General features: G+C 41.9%; 1 protein-coding gene across 7 annotated transcripts in view; it reads right to left on the reverse strand.

Annotated features, from left to right (window-relative positions):
- The window catches only part of EPB41L4A (erythrocyte membrane protein band 4.1 like 4A), a 263468-nt gene that overhangs the window by 23181 nt on the left and 226497 nt on the right, over positions 1–13790 (reverse strand). For 4 of the 7 annotated variants that reach the window (XM_082455773.1, XM_082455776.1, XM_082455774.1 and 1 more), the window contains exons 16-17: positions 11752–11799; positions 10601–10678 (exon numbers count right to left, since the gene is read on the reverse strand). The exons of 1 other annotated variant lie outside the window; for it this stretch is intronic. In XM_082455773.1, the coding sequence (XP_082311899.1) occupies positions 10601–10678; positions 11752–11799 (126 nt within the window). Of the gene's footprint in view, positions 1–5; positions 8299–10600; positions 10679–11751; positions 11800–13790 lie in introns of those variants that run through there. 2 more of the 7 variants (XM_082455779.1, XM_082455775.1) reach the window with 2 other exon arrangements.

Genomic DNA, 13790 nt, shown 5'->3' on the forward strand with positions numbered 1-13790 from the left:
TGAAAGAAAGACCATTCATCTAAAATTAACATCCACATATGTGGTGCTTTATCAGTTCATCCTAAACATGTTTTTAAAAGTTATTTTGCAATATTACCATAATCACTCAAAGCTAGGAATGTATTAACCGTATTAATATATCCATAAGTAGATAAGTATATAATATTTATATATAAATACGTAAACATATATTGGTTATTTTCAGACTTCATCCCCGGCTTAAAATTTTCTATTAAAAAGACATGTGTCGAAACCAAAACTCATTTGAAACATATTTAGGGGCTTCCCTGGTGGCGCAGTGGTTAAGAATCCACCTGCCAATGCAGGGGACACTGGTTCGAGCCCTGGTCCGGGAAGATCCCACATGCCACGGAGCAACTAAGCCCGTGCGCCACAGCTACTGAGCCTGCGCTCTAGAGCCCGCGAGCCACAACTACTGAGCGCACATGCGGCAACTACTAACGTCCGCGCGCCTAGAGCCCATGCTCCGCAACAAGAGAAGCCATCACAATGAGAAGCCCGCGCACCGCAATGAAGAGTAGCCCCCGCTCGCAGCAACTAGAGAAAGCCCGCGCGCAGCAACAAAGACCCAACGCAGCCAAAAATAAATAAATTAATTAAAAAATAAAACATATTTAGGTTTCGACTAAAGAAACAGTGGTGTCTGCTACACAATCTTAAATCATGAAACAAAATCATTTTATATAAATATACTAAGTAAAACAGCAATGAATAGTTTTCCTTTGAAATGCTCTTAAAAATTCACAAATTGTCCAAGTTTTCATGCACAATAAGTGCCAGATACAATTTCCATTTTTTTAAGACACAAAGCTACAAATAAAAAAATTTAAATATGGTGGCATAATGCCTGAGCAACTGAGTAGGCACAGAGCATTCTGGTCTTGCTGCTCACATGCTTAAGAGGGAATGAGGGCTGAGCACTCAGCACTCAGCACTCAGCGTGGCCAGGGGCCCTGCAGGGAATGTAAAATGAGGGACAGGGAAACAGGTGGGAGGGGGTACTGGGGGGCACAGGCACTTGCCATGTAAGAGCACGGGACAATGTTACTTCATCCTCTCAGTTTTTAAAAGATAATCCACAAATCTGGATTTTTTTTAAATAAACTCTTCTATTTTTTAAGTAATGGCAACCAATTATGAATGTGAAATACTGTATGGACATGGCAAAACCCATCCAGGGACCACACTCAGCCTGCAGAAGTTTCGGACTTTTGATGCATCAAGTCTTTCTAAAAATGAGGGTGAGGTGTTACAGGGGAGAGAGGGAACCAAGTACTTAACTAAAGCAAGTGCTTAATTAATGTGTAAATAATGTCTGGAATGCACTGCAATGATGCTGTGAAGCCATGAGTATTGCTTGCAAAAATCAAACACCTGTTATTTGAATCTTTAACTCTGAATTGATATACGTTCTTGAGGAAGCTGCTCCAGGGTGTTTCTTTTGGACTGCTGCTCCCGGGGCGTGGGAGAGCAGCATGGAATTGCACGGTTATCATCCCAGTACTGTGACTGCACGAGCATAACTGCTTCGAAACAGAAATGAAAAGAATAGACAAGTCTGGAGTCATTTCTCTCACTGAACAGATGTCTTTCCGCTGCTCTGTTACAGCACTTAGTACAGACTGTGGGGTGGATATCTGGATTTGCTTATAATGCAAACCAGTAGACGAGTGACATATATTCATCTCACTTATACTTAAACAGAGACAATGGAAAGCAAATTCCAATTTTAAAAAAAAAGTAGCTTATGAGGAAGAAGCTATTTAAATCTCTCTAGATTAAAGAGGAATTGTGTTAAGTAAAAAATTATCTGTAACACACTTCAAGTCTTTGAACTGTATACATTTCCTCACTAAAGCTTTCATTCCTAATAGGCTATTATTTGAATATTAACAGGATACAGTCATGGTATTTTTCAGAAATTCAAGAACATAGTTCCCTCTTCTAATGACATGTGCAGAGGAAATGAAAACTGAACATATGAATCTGAATATTAGAAACATCTGAAGAAAAATATGAGAAGGTATACAACGAGGTCATAATTATTAATCAGTCTTTGAAGCAAACACTCTCATTTGAAAATTCCATGTGCGCATACACACACACGTGTATGTATATGTATTTTCAAAGCCAGAACCTACACCTCCAAGCCATTCCATGTATCATGTGACAGTCAGGGAGTGACCCACCAGACCTGCTCGGGGGGAACTGTCCTGGACTCTCCCAGGACTGAGGGATCCAAAGTTAGGAAGAGACAGTGGGAAGGCGTCAGGCTGGCAAGGAGCTGTCTTCCCTCCCACAGGAACCCACACTTTGCATTGCCCGGGGTAGACATAACACCAGGTCCTGGCAACTCCTAAGCCTGGAGTCTTTTAGACTACAGCTTCCATTCTGAGCTAAATCGCTGCACAGTTTGTGGACAGGACAAAATTTCACTATTTTTTTTTTTAAATCAGTAAATCAGCATCCTTAAATATTTTTGAGAGGTCAAGCCTACCAGCAAGGGTGAAACCTGACTGAGGCAAACATACTTTTCCTAGAGAAACATTCCGTAGACAGTTCAAAGGAAGCACAAGCAGTATATGCTCATTCTTCTATTGTGGAATTTAGCTGGCTACTTTCATATTGAGGTTTTACACTGATAACAAAAATTAAAACTCCTGAGACAAGAACACATATATTTCTTGTACCTTACTAATAATAAGAACTAAATCAGAAAGAATTTCAGACGATGCCATGTACCTTTAACTTTTATTTTCCTAATCAAAAAGTCGAAAGTGAGGGCAGTGAAACCGTGTCAGTTAATATCCTTGGGACCCACATGTTCCAAAGACAGTTGCCCTCTACTGGGGATACTCTTTCATAAATATTCTAACAAGGTACATTAAAAATGTAAGGCTCATTGGAGAGTCACAACAGAAGCACATTCTCCTGAGTAACGGGTGGTGTGGCTGCCTTAGTCTGTAATGAAGTTTGAAATTACACCCTTACAAAAGGCCTCTGGTTAATGGTACCTCATTACAAGAATGAAAGTGTCATTTCTTCCATCACTGAACTGCTCCAGAAAATACAGATGCTACATGGAAAGGAAAAACCCTAGCCCTACAGGCAAGAATATTGTAACACTGAGTCCTTATGAGGCAGGAGTTAACTATTTTGTTTATGCATGAGTAACTAAAGAAATCTTTAAACGTAAAAGACATATCCAATCATGATTCTACCTTATAAGTCTCATTTCTCTTTAGGTGTAGCACACACAAAGTGTTGGTTTTTGCTCCTTTCCTGCTACGTTTTAATTTTAATGTGGGTATTTACATTATGAAGAATAAAAACACTGTAAGCATTATATCAATATAGTACCTTTTAGAAAGTCAAAATGTCTTATATGACAGATAGTCATGAAAGTCTTAAGGGGGAAAAGGAGTCCGTTGAAATTTTCACTGGGAATGTATTCATTTTCAAATGTCATATTTAAAGTTGAACCTCAAAAACTGCTGTTTCTTTCCTGTATCCATTAAGGCAATAACTCTACATGCATCACATTTTGTCTATTTCCTCACGTACAACCAAGGAGAGTTAGCAACTGGGCTAAGAAGCCTTACCGTAAGAAGGTTTTTGCTTTTTAATCAAGGTACGAGGGACAGCGTCGCTCTAGAATAGAGCATTCTCCAATAATGTTTCAGAATAAGAGAATTCTGATACATCTCCTCCATGTCTCACCAAACTTCAACACCCTACTTTTTCAGGCTATCCGTGCAATTTAGATTTTAACTGCATTTGACACTTAATTAAAGTTTGCAAAAGGTTTGGAAGACGAAACGTCATATAATCGTTTGACAACAATAATGAAGATAATGACTGTTCCTAGTCTCTTCTTCCCTATCTTCCCAATTATAGTTCTGCCTCTTCTGCAAAATTCTTCACAGTACCAAATGAATTCCTATACAAATCCCCGCGGGTTTTACTTCATCCTCTACCTTTACCCGGGGAAGTTTTGTTCCTAATAGGACCTTCCTTTATACCAGTTCTTAATTCATTTCTCATTCACTGAGATAAAGACCATGTGTAATACTGAACTTGAGAAATCTTACAGAGCAAGTGTATAATGACACTTCCAGGTGATAAGAGCAATACCCATCGCTCCTGAGTTCAGCCTCGTTCCAGCTCTGTCATTATCTGACTCACAGACCCTGGGCAAAACGCTTACCCTTCTTTGGTAGGTCTGTTTCTTCATCTACTGAATTATTGTAAAGATCCTTTCCAGCTTTAAAATTATGGTTCTCTATTTGTGCTTTATTTATAAGCCAGTCAGATACGGTAAAAAAAAAAAACTCTCCACTCTTCAGCAATAGCACAACTTCCCAGACAATTGCTTCATACAACCACTCCATTGCTAATATTAAATCTGCAGTTCCCAGCTGGGAACTGTGGACTTGTGTTTCTCAACCACTGCTCTCATTTTTGGATCACATGCTATAAACCAGTCTTCTTTTTTTTTTCAGTAGTTTTTCTTCCCTTGGGAAATTTATGTTGGTTCCAGGCATCTGTCGACATACTCCCTGAAGACCAGCAAGCAAAAAATTCATTCATTTTCCCACCTTCCCCCACCATCAATAAATTATTCTCATTTGCTCTTAAAGGTGCTTCTATCTCTTCCACTTACTCCTTATGCTCTCCCTGCTAAAACGGGCTGCGTTTGGTGCCATCTCCCTCCCCAAACTCTCCTTCTGTTTTCAGGATGTTCAACCTGCTCTGCTTTTAGTCATCTGACAGCATTCCTCATTTGCTGCAGCTCCGCACTTCCACAGTCATCTCTGTCAACTTGGATTATGCTCTGGAATCCCTAAATAATCCACATCAAATGTCTAAATCTTAATACAACTTATTAAAGTGGAAATCAGAACCCTGTGTCATCTGTACCACGGTGAACATCATTTCCATTTGCTCTGCACGAACTGCCCTCTCCCTACCCGCAATTTTTACCTGGTTTGCAGCCAGCCCCGACTCTTCAATCAGGGACAGGGACCAGGCAGGAAGGAATGCTTGCAAGGAAACAGTTACCTGTTTTCAGGCCATGTGGAAGAAACGTCCCTTGGTTTAAGTTTGCCATCATCAAAACCACATTTTTTCCCTAGGGCAGAGGGACAGGAATGCTTTGCTTTGTGTTATCACTCTAACAACAACAAAACCCTGCCAAAGCCGTGATCTAGATCTCCCCGGCTCAAATGTATTGTCCCTGTTAGCTGCAGTGCCACAGAGGATGGTTTCTTTCTTTTTTCAGAAAAATAATATAAAAGACCTGTGGAACACATTTAAAATACTTCAAACCATCTTAATCCATTATTCAGATACAGATTCTAAAAGACGTCTAAAAAGCAGGCAGAAACTCTAACAACGTTTGTGGCAGAACAAATTCCTGTTAGAAATACTGACTTCTTTATTGTTAAAGGGAGCTGGGCCCCACTTTGCAGATCCAACAGGACTTCAGGTAACACTGAGCAGCGCTGAACATTCTCGCCAATCGAATAGGACCTGCCCATGCAGGGCCCTTTGTGCTTTTCAAAGCGCATCCATGATCTCAGATCTTTATAAACCCCGTGAGGTAGGCGGGGCAGGTATTATCCCACTTTGCATGTGTGAAAATTAAAACTCAGAGGGTAAAGGAACCAGCTCCTAGGCACAGAGATCTTCAAAGCATCTTCAAACTTCATAACGCACCGTCCCCCGTTCTTTGTTCTGAGCTCTATTTCACCCACACACGCACACACGTGTGCACACACATCACCTCATGTACATAACTCATGTGATTATGATGCAAACATCCCAGAATGAAATTTGGGAAAGGTCCAAATGGTCCCCTGTTGCCAATTTATTCTAGTCCAGCTTTTACCCCCAGCTTCCCTCATTTCTCTTACCCTTTTAATCCTCACCAGGCTCCAGAGTTACTTCCACTTTTATGCTTATGCAAAAAACACCAGACTAGTTCTCTGCCTCACTGCCCACCTCCTCCAAATCTCCCACTTCAAATCCTAAAAGCCTAGCAACACATCAAAGCTAATGACTGAGTAATCCACAGATCCTCCCCAGTGAATGCCCAAAGGAGTGCTGATTTTCATCAACAGCACAAAGGATATTTTGCAGACCGGTTTCTTTGAACGTGAAGGATATTTTATTAAGCTCAAGGTATTTTCAGGGAAAGCTGGTTTATGAAAGGCTTCACTCTCATATGTCTACCTCTTAGGTCCTCCTTCAACATACACTGTGGGCAAGTCCTGAGCATGGCCCAGGGGCTCAAACCCATAAAGACGACTGATCTTAGGTACAAGATTCAAAATTCTAACTAGTAAAACATAATGCAATCTAATATTCACATTAACTTCATGCTGCTTTGTACTTGGTAGGTTTCCAATTTGATGAATTTAATTCAACCGATTTTTTCACAAATCAGTATAACAAAGTAAGTAATCTGAAAAGAAATTTGTAGCCTTTTAGTTTTCAATCCTACCAGTGAATTGAATCCTACCAATTCCATTTCCCAATATCAATCTATCTCTCACTATTTAGGTCATAATGACCACTTCATAACTCTTTGGAGGTCAGACACCCCCTTAAGAATCTGATTAAATCTACAGACTATCGCCAGAAAATTGTATACTTAGAAACACAAAGAATGTTACATACAATTTCTCGGGGTTATGAGACCCCTACAACCTACCCATCAATCAGAGGGTAAGAATGCCTAGTCTGAAAATACAAATGTGTAAAGTTAGGGAAGATAGGGAAATGGAAGACAAGGTTAAAAGAAAAGTGGAAAAGGCTGGAAAGAGGGTGTAGGAGAGGTGGGGACAGCCAAAGAAAGAGGCAGTGACTCCAAAATTAGATATTAAGCCGTCCGGCTCCCTCCGCCAAAGTGCTATCACCTCTCAGATTTCATTTGGTCTTTGCAGTAACTCATTCAAGAAAGCAGATCAGGTAGTATGCACTCCATTTTAGGGATGAGAAAGCTAAGTTTAAATTTGTTAAATGAGCTGCCCAAGGTCAAACAGCAGGACATGGCAGAACCAAAACCCTGACCCACACCCTTGGGGGTTTTTTGACACATCACTGGCTCCTAAACAGAGACAGAAGTCAGAGAAGACAGGAAAGAAAGAGTGAGAAAGAAGCTAAGAAAAGGAAAAAAAAGGAAACTGGGTGAGGAAAAATAATGTGATATAGTAAAAAGGGAGGCAAGAGAAGAGAAATGAAGATGAGGGTGTAAGTAGAGACACTGAGGGGAAAATAAGGACTTTCTGTCATCTGAGATGTTATCACAAGAAACTGTGCTCCAACTTCCAGGTATTATACAAAGGGAGGAAAAATCTATTTTCTCAAATCTTAAAAGCTAGAGAACTGTAGGTACCCATGCAGATTATGAAAACAGTAAGGAAACAACAACTGAAGTGAAAGGGGATTGAGAAAGACATAAACAATTCCCCAAACAAAGGAGGCTCGAAGCCTCTGGTGTTGTCGAAAACTTCTGTGGAATGAAACCCTGCAGTTACTGCACAGCCCTCACCCATCTGGCCTCATTAGCTCTAGACCCAAAACTGACAGAGGGGGTGCTTACCTACAGTCATATTTTTCTAAAACTGAATCTAAACAACAATCCTTGTTTCTGATACTAGCCTTCCAGAGTCGATGTGGATTATGATTTTTTTTTTCATGGTTGTTAAAAGCCACAACTACTGCTTTGGATAAAGTTGATCTGTGAACATTGTCTTGTTAACCTGTGTTTCTCCGAACACAAAATCTGAGATATTGAAATTGTCATCCATGGGAACAGCAAGACAGCTCAAAATCCAACGGGTAGACACTGTGAAAAAACAGTATTTACACAGAATTGTCTCAAGCCTAATAGGAGAGACCTTCCTTATGTTAAACAAACAAACAAACAAACAAAAACAAAAACAAAAAAACAGCAAGAAAGAGTAGCATAGGGAAGAACATCCCAAAGACCACACACAGTCTCCAGAAAGTCTCTCTGGAACTCTGTCCAGAGTTCCACTGGACACATCATGGGCTTCAAAACAGTGCTTGAAAAGCAAATGTGCAGTCTTTGTCCCTCTGCCTCAGGCTACAGTTCCCCTGGGGAGACAGGAAAGTGGGGTGTGTCAGGTGCAGGCTCTGGCTTCCAAAGTGAGGAAGCATCCAGGGCTGAATTTAGAGACCTTGCTGGCAGGAAGCAGAACATCAGCATGTTCAAGATTCACTTTGCCCCATTCTAGGGTTACCAGAGTCCTTTAATAAAAGCACAAAAGACGCTGGTGAGAGCTTGGCTGGGTCACGCTTCCGACCAAAATAAGGAAGGACAACTGAGGTTGAAGAGATTCATTCTCTCCCCCAAAGCAGAAAGTCAGACATCATTTGACAACCCTTCATTACAGACACAAGACATACTGTGTCTGTAATGGGACCATCAGCAGGGCCGCAGTATAAATACTCAGACCCATGTATCCCGAGGCGGAATGACTGGGTTCTGGCAAAATTTTAAAGGCTAATAATGGGACGGAGGGGTTAGCGGCAGCATTGTGTAATGGGTACGTGGCACCCAAGGGCAGTGTAATGTGTTGCACCATCTTTCCCTGCACACTGTACCTACACCAGGATTTTCAGGAGTGGATATTGGAACTGCAAGACATGTTTCTTCCTCTGCCCACTTTTTGCTATGCCCCTGAGAGCTAGAGTCCAGACCTCATCTTCTACAGACACAGGCAGCTTATATAACCCTAGGGCAATATCTCTGCAGGTAAAAGAAATGATTTTGAAAACCTTTGTGTCAGTGTGTTTTGAAAGCAATTTCTCATTAATAGCCTTACAAAGTACATTTGCATTTAAACATTCAGAACCACCATCATTCTAAAATACAGTGCAAAGAAAGCCAGTCTAAAAAATTGTTCATGAAATTGGGGTGGGAGGAGAAATTGGGGTAGAGGGAGAAAACACCTAGAAGGAAAATTGAAGCCAGTGCCCCTAGATCAGTAATGAGCTATTTAGGAACTTGTTGGCAACCTTTAAATAGTGTTTCATTTTAATAGCAAATGTCACCGTGAGCACTTTTGGCCTGAAAAGACACTGTTTTTAAATAGGTTACCTTCTGAGAAGTTGAGAATAGAGCACCTATGAGCTCAACTTAGAATACACCAAGCAAAACAGAAATATATTTATTAAGATACTGGCTTGATCAGTAAGTACAAATGGGAGAGGGAGGCTGTTTTGTTTGTTTGTTTTGCTTTGTTTTGTGTTGTCTGTGCAGAAATACTGAATTTTAGAGCAGGAAGAGGGTACCTGAGGGAGAGCTACCCTCCACACTTGGCTTTTTATAGATAAAGAAACTGAAATCATTTCCTTGAGAAAGGTGTCCTTACACACTGAGATCTCACCTCTATCTAGTGTGATGCCCGCCCCTAAGAAGGCTCCACATGGAAAGCTTCCTAAGAAAATGGCCCACTCTTACAGTGCTATCTCGGCTGTTATTACACAGCCTTTGTAGTTAGAGAGGGAGGCCAGTTCAATGCATGACCAGCACAAGAGCTCTGAGCACTAAAGAAGGACCTTGGAGATTATCTTATCCAACTTCCTCATTTTACAGAGGAGAAAAAGATGGCCCAGAAAAATAAAGTAACCAAGCCAGACTCCACGTCAGGTGAGAACCGGTTTCCCAACAGTGGCCCTATGGACACTCTTGGGGCCAGATATTTCTTTGTTGTAGAGGGCTGTCCTGTGCATTGGAAGATGTTTAGCAGCCTTCCTAGCCAGCAGCGATCCCCCCCACACAATTGTGACATCCAAAAGTATCCCAAAACATTGCCAAATGTCCTCAGGGAACACAGGGAAAGACAAAACTGTCCCCATTTGAGAACCACTGGGTTGGAAACTGGCATAACTGGTAACCAAATACCTCACCTCGCCAAACTGGTGCTCTTTCATTACATGATTACTTGTTTTCAAATAAGTATTTCGGAACTAGGAAGAACTGATTAGTGCATTAAGCCATCACTGACATTGATTACATGTCAAATCATGTCATTCACAAGCTCTTAAAATAAGTCTTAAAGATATGAACTAATTGCATTTACCCATCTAACTGTGTGCGCCTGGCACGAATATAAACACATATTTGCATGTACACATACATAAGGCCAAAACTATGCAACTATGAGTGTCTCATTTTTTGGCTGGGCAAAGGATAGTGATGTCATGTTAAAAGACACTTCAGGGAGAAATCGCTCTACAAATGGTAGAATTTCTTACCACCCTTAAACAAATTCACCACGTGTTGTACCTAAATATAGGTCATCATTTTTTATATTAACAAGAAGGAACCTCACTGTCAAATTGTTTAATCATCTTATTATAAAGATAAGAAACTCAGTCCAAAGAGCTGAGGTTTCCTAAAACAGTGCTTTAAAATCATGCCAGATTCCTTCTTAAACACAGATGAGAAAAATCAGGCATAGAAATTCATAGGACACACAGCTTCTACGACCAGTGGTAGCCTCTGATTTCAGAGTTCCCATTAACCACGACCTTCCAATATTACCTGTTTCTCTTTTTCCGGTGTTCTCTATTAGAATTTTCTGATTCACTACCACTGCTTGTGTTACAGCGTGAGCGCGACCTGAAAACAAAATAAGAGCAAAAGGAAAAAAAAACCAAAAAACCCACATTTATGACAGATGAAAAATTTCAGAAAGGTTCATGTTGGTTCTTTAGAATTAATTTTGCAGTAAAATTACTAATCCAAACATAAGTAGCTGTCGTAGCCCTCTCCCAGTCAGTTTCTCAGTTCAGCCAGGCATCTGAATGTCTACAGAAATGAGAGCAGATTAAAGCAAATGTCACCATGCTCCCAGAAGGGACCACAGAAACAAATACTTCCAACAAAACTCTGACGTGGAAAAGCTAAAAGCCCCTGGGGTGGACTAAATATGGACACAAAAGTCCTGTCAAACCCCTACCTTCATGGAGAAAGGGAGAGTTTATTTCCCCTCCCCTTGAATTTGTGCTGGTCCTGTGACTGATTTTTACCAGCAGAAGAAGGTGTAAGGGGTACTCTGCCAGTTCTAGGACAGTCTCTTAACAGGGCTGGTAGCTTCTGCTTCCTTCCTGCCACCTAAGTTAGCCAGGTGCAGAGAGAGGTCCCAGGCTGCCAGCCGTTCTGCCAGGGACTAGCTAGACTAGCTAACAAACTGTCTGTTCAATCAACAGAATCACACAAGATATATACGGTTGTTGTTATGTTCAACCACCAAGCTTTGGGTGGTTTTAATGTAGCAAGAGATAACCGAGGGAATTCGCTGGCGGTCCAGTGGTCGAGACTCCACGCTTCCACTGCAGGGGGCACGGGTTTGATCCCTGGTCAGGGAACTAAGATCCTGCGTGCCACCGCACGGTGCGGCAAAAAAAAAAAGAAAGAAAGAAAAAAAAAAAGAGATAACTGAGACAGCTCCTTTAAGACAAAAGGAGCAGAAAAAAGAAAAAAAGAGAAACTCCTAAGGATGTTAAGAAAGGAAGACTGAGAACCAGTTGAAGCCAAAACTGATATTTCAAAGTTAAGAAAGAATTACAATACTCTTAAAGCAGCCACTAATAAAACAAAACGTTTCCCCACCCCTGCCTCAGGTCTGGGCTGTGCTCATCTGCTAAGCCCCTCCCTCTCCCTCGACCCTCCTTCCGATTTGTTTCCTTTACCTCCTCCTCTGCTTTAGATCTGAGTCCTCACCACTGTTATGGGCTCTCCTATGGAAAACAAACAAACGAAGACATTAAGGAGAATAGAAAACTATCAGTTGGCTAAGGAAAGCATACCAAAATGAGTTTCACTTCAGTTAACGTACATCCCTTACATAGTCATCCATTCACCAAACACGTCAGTCACACATATATGCTCAGCCCTACGATTGCTCCCAGAAACATAATACCAACTGGCCTCAAGAAGCCAGCAATCTAGCAGGGGCTACAAACAGATCATAAATAACTATGCACAACATGTCTGGTAAGTTCCATTCATCCAATGAAGGGGTTCATCTGTAGTTCCTAGGTCTGCAGTTGAGACCGAGTGCTAACCTAATTAGGCCCATCAAACCTAACCTGCCTCGCATGCTTTTTTTTGGGGGGGGGGAGGTGGGGGGATTGGGCTGTGTTGGATCTTCGTTGCTGCGCGCGGACTTTCTCTAGTTGCAGCAAGCGGGGGCTACTCTTCGTTGCAGTGCAGTGGCTTCTCTTGTTGTGGAGCACGGGCTCTAGGCGTGCGTGTTTCAGTAGTTGTGGCACATGGGCTCAGCAGTTGTGGCTCACGGGCTCTAGAGCGCAGGCTCAGTAGTCGTTGTGCATGGGCTTAGCTGCTCCGCGGCATGTGGGATCTTCCCGGACCAGGGATCGAACCCGTGTCCCCTGCATTGGCAGGCGGATCCTTAGCCACTGTGCCACCAGGAAAGTCCCGCCTCGTGTGCTTTCAATTGATTTTAAACTAGATGCCCACAGCTTCCTTATACATAACACCTCTGACATATGGGTCACAATGGTAATGGTTGCTTAAGTTGTTTTTCAGGAACTTGGAATTAGTTCTTGCCCAGTTCAGACCAGCTGAAACCACTCACCATTCAACTGGGCCTGCGTGAGTGTCTGATGGATGACCTTTAGATGTCAGAGGGCCAAAACCTCCACCCTCAGAACATCTTAACTCCACCATTTTTTGAACATGTGTCCTATGAAGAGCCATGAAGCTCGACTACATTTGCACAGACCACCGATTACCTCCCTCTTCTTACCTCTAGTCTCCTCTCCCCACGCCTCAGACCACCCTGCCTCTTTATCCCATGAATAACCCTAAGCCCTATCTTCAGGGAGGCAGATTTGAGATTTGTTCTCCCTTCACCTTGCTTGGCTGTCTCGTGAATAAACCGTTTCTCTGAAGCAAACCTTGGCATCTCAGCATTTGGCTTGCTGCAAAGTTGGGCAAACAAACCCAATTCAGTAACACAATCAACCAAGCCAAGTTCTGCCATAATCTGACATCAGCTCTCACCCAAATGCCCTTTCCAACACCCTGGGCTCCATGTCCCTTGTCATCTTCTCTAATGACCTCTTCACTACAACTCAGCAACCCCATCATGGTCACACTTTGGACTTTATCATCTGTAACTACCAGCAAACACTGCTCTCTGACTGAAATCTCCTTTCCTTCCTGAATACCACTTCCTATTTACCTTCAAACAGCTTCGATGGGGCACTCCAGTTAAATATGCGGGCTCTGTAGCCCTGAATGTGAATCCCATCCCATCCATTGTTAAGTTGTGTGATTTAGACAAATTCTCTACTGAGCCTCAGTTTTAATAGTACTTCCCACACAGGGTTGTTATGAGGATAAAATGAATTAATATATTTAAAATGCACAGAGTAGGACCCGGCCCACTGTAAGCACTCAATAAATGCTGGCTATTATTAGTATTACTATTATTGCTTATTCAGTGACTTCCATTCTATCTTTCTTTGACCTCAGTAGTACCATCTGTCTATAGACCTCGCAACTTTCCATCAGCTCCTCACCTTTTTTCGTTCCCTCCCTGACTCAGCTCAGATTTCCATCATCTCAATAACATGTATTCCAGTATTCGGAACTTCCTCCAACTCTGTTTTTTGTTCAGTCTTTTTGGCAAAACCCCAAGTATGGGTGAATCCGACTCTCCAGGTTCTCTGAGCCAGCCGGCAAAAGCTGGCTGAGCAGTGCT

This window comes from Balaenoptera physalus (genome assembly GCF_965194825.1).
Source record: "Balaenoptera physalus genome assembly, chromosome: 3".
Taxonomy (NCBI): Eukaryota; Metazoa; Chordata; class Mammalia; order Artiodactyla; family Balaenopteridae; genus Balaenoptera; species Balaenoptera physalus.